The sequence below is a fragment of the Tursiops truncatus genome, chromosome 3 (assembly GCF_011762595.2).
Source record: "Tursiops truncatus isolate mTurTru1 chromosome 3, mTurTru1.mat.Y, whole genome shotgun sequence".
Classification (NCBI taxonomy): Eukaryota; Metazoa; Chordata; class Mammalia; order Artiodactyla; family Delphinidae; genus Tursiops; species Tursiops truncatus.
Genome location: NC_047036.1, coordinates 90064193 through 90076663, shown reverse-complemented (window position 1 = coordinate 90076663; position 12471 = coordinate 90064193). Strand labels below are relative to the sequence as shown.

The following is a 12471-nucleotide window of genomic DNA, read 5'->3' as shown; positions in this document are numbered from 1 at the left end:
CCATCATCATACCATATTTATTTATCTCCTTTCTCCCCAAACTGGCTTTTCTATATAATCTCATTTCTGCAAGTGATTTCATTATTGTTTCAGTTTCCTGAGCTTGAACGTGCACTTGTCCTTATCACTTCACTCCATCTTCCTCCTCCATAGCAAAGAAGTCTTGTGAGATCTGCTCAGCAATGTCTTAGCTTTGTCCTTTACTCTCCAATCTCCTGCTGCTCATCACAGTAAAGCCCTGGCTTACCTCATAAAACTTCCATATTGGTTTCCCAGTTTTTTACTTGAATAGACATAACATTTCATTGAGCAGATATAGCATTACTCTTTTGCTCAAATATCTACCAGTTAATCTGACCTAATTTATCTTTAGTTATTTTACCTTATACCTTTCTAATATGAACTCTCCACCTTAGCTCCATTTGAGATCCTCCCTATCCTCCTGTCTTCTTATAGCTCCCTCTCTGCTGGGGGTAAGTGGGCCTGTTACCGGGGAGCCTGAGTGGGGATGGTTCCTGTGGGTCCCTGAGCAGATGGGAGCACCTCTGGGACAGTGGTGGAGCAGGGCTGGAGCCTGGTCACAGGACCACTGCTGTGTCTGCAGGTCTCAGGGCTTACCAGGGGTACAAATGCATTTGGCTCCCCCCAGCGTCCTGAGCATTCTCCTGCTAGGTCCATGGGTGGGTTCCTCGGTGTGCAGAACTGCCTCTGGACCATGGTAGAGTGAGGCTGGAACCAGGTCACAGTGCTTCAGGGTCCACAGTCAGGTCCTCAGTCAGTGGATCTGTTACTCAGGGCACAACTGGCATGGGTCCTCCTGAGTCCTTTGGTGGATGAGACTGGTGGCAGGACCATGGACAAGCAGAGAAGAAGCTAAGTTCATGGGGGGACAGGGGTGCTACTAGGTCCACAGCTGGACCACTGTTGAAAGGCCAGCCACCTGAGTCCAGCCTGCCTTCTTGAAGTGGCCCTCCTGAGTCTTGGGTTCCATCGGTGTTTTACAACCTATTAACCTGGGTTCCAAGGTCTCCCAAAAGGCAGTTTTGTTCATGGATGTCTGCCAAGTTGTTGTTACTGTGAGAGGATGAAGCCTGGGGACTTCCTAGTCCACCGTCTTGCTGACATCACTTCCTATATATAATTTCAACTATTGCAATACACCGAATTTTACTGGTAAAATTTTTATGAGGGGAAAATTATATTTTCAAAAGAATTTGCTGTTTAACTGTAGCCTCATATTTGCAGCTTTTACTTTATCAACTTTAGATAGAAAGAGTGGAAGCTGGACACACGCGTTCCTCCTCCCATTTCTAAGCTGTGTACATTCTCTCCTGCATCCTCCTTCCACCTTCTAGTCTATCTTCCTTTCCTATGAATGGAATAGAGGGCAGGATTGGAAGGAAAAGTACTTGTCTGAATTGGAGAGGCTGTGCTTCATGGGATAAGATTATCCCAACCTTCACCTGCCTCTCTCACTCATCAGCGGTGTGTTGCTAGGGAAATTTCTAACCAAGTTGAAGCTCTTATGTTCCCTTCTATTATTCTAAGTATGATATAGTCTTCATAGCAGGATTGCAGTGAGGAGTAACTAGAATATGGCACATCGTAGGTACTCCCAACTATTCTAGTTATCGTAACAATGATAATTATTATTAGCCTGGATTACTAAATCCAGATTGAATTAGGAAAAGTTGAAGACTGTGACTTTTCAGATTGTGCTTATAACTTTATTCAAGAGGGGCATTGATGAATTCAGTGTCACACTAGCTCTCACCAGGATACCCTCCATCTTCCTTTCTGAAACTTCTCTTCCTCTTGCTCCTCTTACTTGCTTCACATATACTCAGTACCCTCATGTTGCTCTTTAGCTAACTTAAGCTCATATACCCTTTGAGACCTGCATTAATTTATTTATCCCATCACTAACTAAATGAGAATTCTTGTTTCTTGAATAGTATTGCATAGCAATATGTCATCTAGTGAGAAATAATTAAGATAAAGAGTAAAGAGAAACTTCTTCTCTTTTCTGTAGGGGAAATGAATATTTTGAAAGTGGAACTTGATAACTTATTTAAATTGCTAATTGGTATATAATTTTTAGAAGGACAAGTATATTAAACTTAAAGAAATACTCCGAATTCATTACTCCCTTTCCCCTATTTCATTCGACTTATTTCTCTATTATTTAAAAAAACTTCCAGCTTATAATTATATCAGTAATTTCTGTCTGCTTTTTACATTATTTTCAAAGCTTTCTTCTTGGTTCAAATGCCATATTTCATAGAGCTTGATCATTTTTATAACAGCCAGTGATTTTTCTCCTGTTTCTCTGATTTATTGTAAAAATTCACCATGGTGGTCTAACTGTTCATACTTCCTTGAATAAATTCCTCTTTACTTGAATTCCAAAAATGTGTTTATAGGGCTTCCCTGGTGGCACAGTGGTTAAGAGTCCACCTGCCGATGCAGGGGACATGGGTTCGTGCCCTGGTCCGGGAAGATCCCACATGCCGTGGAGCGGCTGGACCCATGAGCCATGGCCACTGAGCCTGCGCGTCTGGAGCCTGTGCTCCACAACGGGAGAGGCCACAACAGTGAGAGGCCCGCGTACTGCCAAAAAAAAAAAAATGTGTTTATAGTACATAGTTCACAGTTTACCTTTTTAACTTTTAAATTTATTAGGTATAATATTAGGTGCAGTTCATCTTTTCATAGCATTAGAAGTTTTTTTTTGTTTTTTTTAAAAAAATATTTATTCAGCGTCATGATCAGACTATTACATTTAGCAATCAACAGCATGGGTGCAAAGAAAAAAAAACTACATTAAAACCCTTTGTTGGAATGCTTTACACTTTCCACAGAACAGAAACTAAAATAACTTGTTATACAATTAGTCACAAATACAGTCCTTGAGTTTTTTTGCCCATACACATGAGTATTGTCTAAAACATGTCTTCTTTGTAGCAGCTAGGCCCTGCCACCACTGTGCTTGGTTGAGTTCACAAATCTGTTGTAACCTGTAGCTTCCCTGTCACTTCTCTGGCTCTCCTCTCCTGCTAAGCTTTGTTTCCTGGCAGTAATCAAAACCTTCTGCAACTGCCATAGCTACTGCTGCTGCTGGAACCACCATAGCCACCTTGGTTTCGGGGTTTGGCAAAGTATTGGCCTCCACCACCATAGGGGCCAGAACTTCTGCCTCCAAAGATGCCTCCTTTCATGGGTCCAAAATTTGAAGAAGAGGTGATTATTGTAACTGCCAAAATCATTGTAGCTTCCACCACCTCCAAAATTGCTTCCATCATTACCAAATCCATTATAGCCATCCCCACTGCCACTATATCCACCACCACCGTGGCTGCCACCAAAGCCACCTCGACCACTGAAGTTTGCTCCACGACCAAAGTTGTCATTCCCACCAAAACCACCTCCATGACCACCACCAAAGTTTCCAGAACCACTTTGACCTCTTTGGCTGGATGAGGCACTAGCCATCTCTTGCTTAGATAGGGCTTTCCTTACTTCACAGTTGTGGCCATTCACAGTGTGGTATTTCTGAATGACAATCTTGTCTACAGAGTCATGGTCATCAAAGGTTACAAAAGCAAAGCTTCTCTTTTGCCACTGCCTCGATCAGTAATGATTTCAATCACTTCAATTTTCCCATACTGTTCAAAATAATCTCTTAGATGATGTTTTTCAGTGTCTTCTTTAATGCCACCAACAAAAATCTTTTTCACAGTTAAGTGGGCACCAGGTCTTTGAGAATCTTCTCTTGAGATGGCCCTCTTTGGTTCTACAACTCTTCCATTCACTTTGTGTGGCCTTGCCTTCATGGCTGCATCCACCTCCTCCACAGTGGCATATGTGACAAACCCGAAGCCTCTGGAGCATTTGGTGTTTGGATCCCTCATTACCACACAATCTGTGAGCGTTCCCCACTGCTCAAAATGGCTCCTCAGACTCTCATTGTTTGTTTCAAAGCTCAAACCTCCGATGAAGAGCTTCCGCAGCTGTTTGGGCTCTTCAGGTGACTCTGACTTATACATGACGGCAGTGGAGGCGGGAGGTGGGGGGTGGGGGGAGACGTCAACGATGCTTACTCGATGGCATCCACGAGCAGAAAGGAGAAATCTACCGAACGTATCTCTGTTAGAAGTTTTTAAACGATCTGTGAGATCTTTTAAAATTAAAGGAGTAAAAGTAGTGAATGGTAAAAAGAAAATTCCAGAGGTCAGAATTTCAAACTTTAAAACATTAATAAAATCAAATTTCTTCTTTTTCACACAACCATACATTAATAAGATGAATAAAATATCTTCCTAAAGAACCTTTCTTTCTAAACAGGTGATCAAGTTAAATGGACTGCATACTATGGCTTAGTGTATAACCTGCTGAAAATGTCTTGGGAACTTCGAGGAGATAAGGAGCAGGATGGACTTAGAAACACAATATGGCAAATGTTACAGAAAACAAAGGATCATGAGAAAGATGGGCGAATCTGTAATGCAGTAAATATTGCCCAGGTAAGATAAAACACTGGCCATCAACTGGTACATCTGTCACCAGGAAATATTTGTCCTTTGTCTCTAAGGAAAAAGGAATATTCATATTCAGTGAATATCAGTGATTCACTGTTGAGAACGTGATTTTTAAAAGTTAATACCGACCTATTTTTTAGTTAAAGATAAGAGGGGATAATAAATTATTTAGTGAACTTATTTAGAAGTTTTTCTTTCCAGCATTAGACAATATAAATTGCAAATCTGGACTCAGTAAATCTAATGTCTTTTTCTTTAAAGTTAAAAATGTATTTTACAAATTCTTGGTTTTTCTAGCTCTGTTTGAATATATATATATATTCACATTCAAAGGAAATCATTATGAAATTAGCTATCCATTCTTCATAAAATGCAAATATTATTTTCCAGTGATTATCCATGTGGTATCCTATGATATTTCAAAACTCCATCAAATATATTTTTTTTCTCTGTGTCTTATTTTGAGCCCGGTTAATTTGTTATTCTAAAGTACACTTTTTTCTGTCCCTGAAAGTTTCTGGTTCTTTCTAGCTTGCACAGATGCAGTTATCCTAACGTTCTTTTTTTTTTTAATGTTTATTTCTTTTATTTATTTATTTTATTTTATCTTTTGGGCTGCATCCAGATCTTAGTTGCAGCACATGGGCTCTTTGGTTGCAGCACACAGGCTCTTCAGGTGGTGCGCAGGCTTCTCTCTAGTTGTGGCACGTGGGCTCCAGAGCATGTGGGCTCTGTAGTTTGCAGCATGTGGGCTCTCTAGTTGCGGTGCGTGGGCTCAGTAGTTGTGGCGTGTGTGCTTAGTTGCCCCGCAGCATGTGGGATCTTAGTTTCCCGACCAGAGGTCAAACGCTCATCCTCTGCTTTGGAAGGCAGATTCTTAACGACTGGACCACCAGGGAAGTCCCCTAACACTCTTAATATACTGTTTTCCAATAATAATTACAGATATGAATTAATGTTAACAAGAAAAGCAAAAATGATTCACTCTGCTTAATTGATTGTCCAAGCTTATGGGTGGGCCATTATTGCAACACAGAATATCTACACTCTAGATCCTTAGTAGAAAACAAAATCTTAAGCTCTTTGTTTTTGAACCTAAGTCTGATTTGGAGTAACGATCTTTATGGAGGACTATCTGAAAATATGCAGTCCATCCTTTTCTCTAGATTTCTAATATTTTTTTCATGGAAAAAGACAATCAGATTGCTGCCCACTTCAGTGTTTTGGATTTCATGGACTTGCTTTCATGCAACTTGCTTCATCTTTGTCCTTGGTTTTGGTGAGAAGCACAGGAAAAAAAAAAAGAAAAACAAAGAAAATTATTGTACGTATTATAGTGGTGACCACTATATCACCCAGTATCCTCTTTACTGGGTTTTAGGAAATAAATCCTTCTTAGTTTCATGTGCTCTCTGAACATTATTATTGATTTTGTGTAAATGGCTTGCTGGAGCTTAAAAAATGAGAGTCAAATTTTTGACCAGTTTCTGAGAGAAATAGAGGATGATTACTTCATCTCACCCAGTCTTACTTTTTTTTCTGTTTCCATGATTCTTTCCATTATTTGTTATTATTTATGTTATTATCTGCTTTTGTATCTATTTTTATATTCCATTTCGTATCTCAAACGGATTAGACTGCAACTAAATAAATAAGCTAACTCAAATTTGTCATTTCTATAATTAGAATTCTATTTATATGCCTGTTTTCAAGGCCAGTCATTAGGTATAAGATAGCTTCTTTCTTCAAAATTTTAGTAAATATCTGTAGATAATTACATTTGAAATTCATAAGTCAGTTAATCAGACATAGTAAATATTTTTTAGATGCTAGATCCAAGTGAAGACCTTATTACTCAAGCAGTCAGCACTGAGAATAAAGGAATAAACAAAAGCTTAACCACTAGATGTGCTAATTAGTTTTCAGTGCTTAGTGAGGCTTCTGAGAGATGCTTTCATTCATTTTAAATAGTAAATGTGTGGGGAGGACAAGTTATCCTCAGAGAAAAATCTAAATTAGAAATTTCTAAAAGCAGTTATATTAATTTATGCATAGTACATAGTTAACATAAAAATAAGTTTAATTTGCATTAGGTAGATTAAAAGATATAACTTATTATAAATGTGGTTTATATAAAGTTTAGCTAGAGAGAGACATATTTGGATTATTAAACAATATAAATAATATAATATAAATGTAAATAAATGATAAATTATAAAGTATCTAGTTGGTAAAATATCACTTAATTTAGTTTGATTCTCTTATTTAATATTAAGATACTATGAGTATGTAAAGTGAGAAATTATATAAAATTTTCACGAAAAACAGTAAAAAATATGAAACAAATGTGAGTACTTACTAAATCTTTTTTGCCATAGTGAATTCTATGGAGGAAGCGAGGATGTCCAAAAAATAACCTTTACACAATAAATTTTACTGTTTCATCCAGAAGACCTATTTTTCAGAAAGATAGGGAACAACACAAATGGAATATTATATATGTAGCTGGCCCCATGAAAGTTCATAGCACAAAATGGGAGTTCAGATAAATGTTTGCTCTCTAACTTTTTTCTAATATTAATGAGGAATAAATTACTATTATCTTTAAGTAGTATTTGAGCTGGAAACTTAAATGATGAGTTACATGAAATGATTCAAAGAGGGAGGGTCAAGGAAAGCATCTTTCAGATAAGGAAATGGCATGAGCCAAACATAAATAAGAATGCTTTAAGAGAAAGTGATTGGTTGACCTTGCCTTGTTGGGTAAAAAGGTTTGGATTGGGCAGTATTAGGCATCAAATTTGAAAGCTATGTTTTGGTTACCAAGCTAAGGTCTTAGAGACTTAGGGATGGTTTGATAAAACTGGAGATGCTAAGTAAAGGAAACAGTTTGGGGAAAAAATTGTTTGTTCTTATTGGATTTTAATGGTTTGGTAATTTATGTTGGATAAAAATCATGTATACAATTTCCTATATATTTTTTTAATGAATTACTGCTTTGGAACTTGTGGTACACTGTTAGAGTAATTTTCCCCAATTTATTCAAGGCTCCCTATATCCCATCCTTCCTTCCCCACTCAAATTCTAGGCTTGACCATGTGACTTAATTTAAACAATTCTAATGCTATACAAGTAGAGATTTGAAAAATGCTTACACATTGGTGCCTGCCCTCTCTTGTTCTCTTGGCACCCTGTAACTGATATGTAAATAAGTCCGAGTTAACCAGGTGGAAGATGAGAGACAACATGGTAGAGAGACAAGCCATCCTAGTTGTTCCATGGACACCTCCCAAAACTAGCCGGTCCCTACCTGACCTAAGAGTTGATCATAGACACATGAATGAGAGCAGAAGGCACATTCTCCTGTGCCCAGCTCAGATTGCTGACCTTGGCACTGTGGACTAAATAAATGGTTGTGTTAAGCCTCTTAAGTTCTGGGTTTTTTGTTTTGTTTTTTTTTTTTACATAGTAGGAGTTTTCTGATTGAGTGCTACCTAAATGAGATTTTAATCTGCTACATTGTTCAGTATAAATGTTACTTCTTTCATACTTATCATTTTTTAAAAGACACTAATAATAATAGCTAAGATTTGTTGGGCATTTACTGTGTGCCATGTGCTAAACACTTTACATGCATTAATTATTTAATCCCCAAAAAAACCCCGTATGATACATGAGTTGTTATAGTCTTGATTTTACTGATGAGGAAATTGAAATTTTAAATAAGGACAGTTAAACTTTTTGAAAGGTAAAGTAACTTGCCCATGGATACTGTGGTAGATTACATTGTTTGATTTTCTTATGTTTAATATTGCATTCCTAGAAGAGAAACACTTGTTGATGATGTAGTAATCTTTTTAATATGGCTGTATTTACTTTGATATTATTTTGTTTAAGATATTGCACCCATAATTTTTTTTTACTCTTCAGTAAGATTTATTTATGCTTTTAAAATCATCTTTGAAATATATAGGACTTAAGTAATAATTCTTCTTAAGGTGTTCCTTTATTTTCTTTTTTTGTATTTTATTTTTTTATACAGCAGGTTCTTATTAGTTATCTATTTTATATATATATTAGTGTATATATGTCAATCCCAATCTCCCAATTCATTCTACCACTACCACCCCGCCATAATGTTTTTCTTATAATGTTTTCTTATAAAGTAAGGGTTTATGTCAAAGTTATGCTGAACTACTAAAATGAATTTGGAAGTGATTATCTCGCTCTTTTTTTTTCTATTCTCTGGAAGAATTTTATAGTATTGTCATGATTTCTTCCTTAATAATTTTAATTCATTCCTTGAATTCCCAAGTGAAGCCATTTGGTCATGGATACTTACAGAAAGGTTTTTAATTTGTGGAAGAATTTTTCAGTTATATGCCTGCCTAGACTTTATTTTTCTTTGCATCAGTTTTGGTTGTTTTGTCTCCCTAAGAATGTATTTATTTCATTTGCATTTTTAAAGATATTTTATAAAGTTGCTCACAGTATCCTTCTGTGATATTTTAACATCTTTAGAATCTGTCATGATACTCTTTCTTTTGTTCTCCTTTTAGTGTGTCGTGCCAAGGGTTTATGAACTTTGTTTTTGAAAAACAAGTTTTGATTCTCTTGATACTGATACTTATTACTTCTATTTTGAACCATTGGTTATGGAAGTTTCTTAATGGCTACATATATGGAGATTTTGTTGTTATAGTTATGATTTTTGATTTCTAGTTTAATTCTACTGTGTTCAGGGACAATAGTCTCATCATTATGAAATGTTCTTCTTTATAAAAAGTGTATCTTTTCTATTATGAGTATACCACTGTACCTTTATTTTATTAGGGTTCTTTTGGTTAGTATTTGCATGGAGCATCTATTTCCTTTTATAAAATTCCAAGCTCTCTGAATTCTTACATGTATATATCTTTAGAGAAGCAATATATTTTAACCTGAAAATTATTGACTTTATATTTGAATGCTCATTCTATTTACACTTAATGCCATTAGAATATATTTGTGTTTATTACTACATCTTTCTATTTACTATTCTGTTTGTACTTCCTGTTCCTGGCTCTCCTTTTGTGTTTGTCTTTTTTTTTCTTTTTTCTTTTCAATTCCATTCTTTTTTATTGAAGTATGGTTGATTTACAGTGTTACATTAACTTCAGGTGCACAACATAGTGACTCGATATTTTTATAGATTGTATTCCTTAAAGTTATTACAAACTATTGGCCATATTCCTTGTGCTGTGCATTATATCCTTGTATCTTATTTGTTTTATACCTAGTAGTTTATACCTCTTAATCCCCTTCCCCTGTCTTGCCCCTCCCCACCCCTCCTCCTCACTGGTAACCACTAATTTATTCTCTGTGTCTGTGAGTCTGTTTCTGTTTTGCTTGTCATTCATTTGGTTTAATTTTTAGATTCCATATGTAAGTGAAAATATACAGTATTTGTCTTTGTCTGACTTACTTCCCTAAGCATAATACCCTCCAGGTCCATCCATGTTGTTGCAGATGGCAAATTTCATTCTTTTCTATGGCTGAGTAATATATATATATATATTATCACATCTTCTTTATCCATCCATCTATTGATGGACACCTAGGTTGCTTCCAGTTCTTGGCTATTGTAAATAATGTTGCCATGAACATTGGAATACATGTATCATTTTGAATCAGTTTTTTTGTTTTCTTGGGATATATACTTAAGAATGGAATTGCTGGATCACATGGTAGTTCTTCTTTAAATATTTTGAGGAACCTCCATACTGTTTTCCATAGTAGCTGTACCAATTTACATTCCCACCAACAGTGTGCTAGGTTTCCCTTTTCTCCACATCTTCAGCAACATTTATAATGTGTTGTCTTTTTGATCATGGCCATTCTGACCTGTGTGAGGTGATATCTCATTGTGGTTTCAGTTTGTATTTCCCTGATTAGTGATGTTGAATATCTTTTCATGTGCCTATTGGCCATCTGTATTTTTTTTTTTTGGAAAAATGTCTAATCAGGTCTTCTGCCCATTTTTTAATTGTTTGTTTTTTTGATATTGAGTTGTATGAGCTCTTTGTATGTTTTGGATATTAACTCCTTATCAGACATATTGTTTGCCAATATCTTCTCCCATTCAGTAGGTTGTCTTTTTGTTTTGTTGATGGTTTTCTTCACTGTGCAAAAGCACTTAAGTTTATTTCAGTCAATTTGTTTATTTTTTCTTTTGTTTCTCTTGTTTGAGGAGACAAATCCAAAAATATATTGCCAAGACTTACATCAAAGAATGTACTGCCTACGTTTTCTTCTAAGAGTTTTATGGTTTCCAGTCTTACATTTTAGGTCTTTAGTTCATTTTGAGTTTATTTTGTATATGGTATAAGAAAATGTTCTAATTTCATTCTTTTTTATGTACCTGTCCAGTTTTCCCAATACCACTTCTTTAACAGACTGTCTTTTCTCCATTGTATAGTTTTGCTTGCTTTGTTGTAAACTAATTGACCATATGTGCATAGATTTCTTTCTGAGCTCTATATTCTGTTCCATTGATCAACATGTCTGGTTTTTTTTGCCATTAGCACACTCTTTTGATTATTGTAGCTTTGTAGTATAGACTGAAGTCAGGGAGCATGATACCTCCAGCTTTGTTCTTTTTTCTTAATATTGCTTTGGCCATTTGGGCGTCTTTTGTGGTTTCATACAAATTTTAGAATTATTTGTTGTAGTTCTAAGAAAAATATCGTTGGTATTTTGATAGGTATTGCATTAAATCTGTAGATTGCTTTGGGTAATATGCACATTTTAACAGTATTAATTCTTCCAATCCATGAACACAGGCTATCTTTCCATTTATTCATATCATCTTCCAGTTCCTTCATCAGTGTCTTATAGTTTTCAGAGTATAGGTCTTTCACCTCCTGGATTAAGTTTATTCCTGGGTATTTTGTTCTTTTGAATGCAGTTTTAAATGGGGTTGTTTTTGACTCATGGACATAGAGAACAGACTTGTGGTTGCCAAGGGGGAGGCAGGGAGGGAGAGGGATGGACTGGGAGTTTGGGGTTAGTAGACGTAAACTATTATATATAGGATGGATAAACAACAAGGTCCTACTGTGTAGCAAAGGGAACTATATCCAGTCTCCTGGGATAAACCATAATGGAAAAGAATATAAAAAGAATGTATATATGTGTGTAACTGAGTCACTTTGCTGTACAGCAGAAATTAGCACAACATTGGAACTAAACTATACTTCAATAAAAAAAATTTTTTTAAATGCAGGATGTACCCCAAAAAAAGGGATTGTTTTCTTGCTTTCTCTTTCTCGTAGTTCATTATTAGTGTATAGAAAAGCAACAGATTTCTGTATATTATTCTTGTAGCCTGTAACTTTACTGAATTCATTTATTAGTTTTAACTTTTTTGGTGTAGACTTCAAGGTTTTCTACGTATTTTGTCATCTACAAATAGTGACAGTTTTACTTCTTCCCTTCCAACTTGGATGCTTTTTATTTTTCTTGTCTGATTGCTGTGGCTAGGACTTACAATACTGTGTTAAATAGAAATGGTGAGAGTGGGCATCCTTGTCCTGTTACTAATTTTAGAGAAAAAACTTTCATTTTTTTAACCATTGAGTATGATGTTAGCTATGGATTTTTCATAAATGGGTTCTATTATGTTGAGATATTTTCCCTCTGTGCCAAATTTGTTGAGAGCTTTTTTTTTTTTATCATGAATGGTATTGAATTGTGTCAAATGTTTTTCCCACATCTACTGAGTTGATCATGTGATTTTTATCCTTCATTTTGTGAATTTGGAATATCACATTGGTTGATTTGCATAAGTTGAACCATCCTTAAATCCCTGGAATACAACCTACTTGTTCATGGTATATGATCTTTTTTATATATTGTTGAATTCAGTTTGCTAATATTTTGTTGAGGATTTTTG

At 35.7% G+C, this 12471-nt stretch overlaps 1 protein-coding gene and 1 pseudogene across 3 annotated transcripts in view; one reads left to right on the top strand and one right to left on the bottom strand.

Annotated features, from left to right (window-relative positions):
- The window catches only part of TMEM232 (transmembrane protein 232), a 166693-nt gene that overhangs the window by 79201 nt on the left and 75021 nt on the right, over positions 1-12471 (top strand). For all 3 annotated transcript variants that reach the window (XM_073801920.1, XM_073801918.1, XM_073801921.1), the window contains one exon: positions 4345-4523. In XM_073801920.1, the coding sequence (XP_073658021.1) occupies positions 4345-4523 (179 nt within the window). The remainder of the gene's footprint in view (positions 1-4344; positions 4524-12471) is intronic.
- On the bottom strand, positions 2765-4046 carry LOC117311592 (heterogeneous nuclear ribonucleoprotein A1-like; annotated as a pseudogene).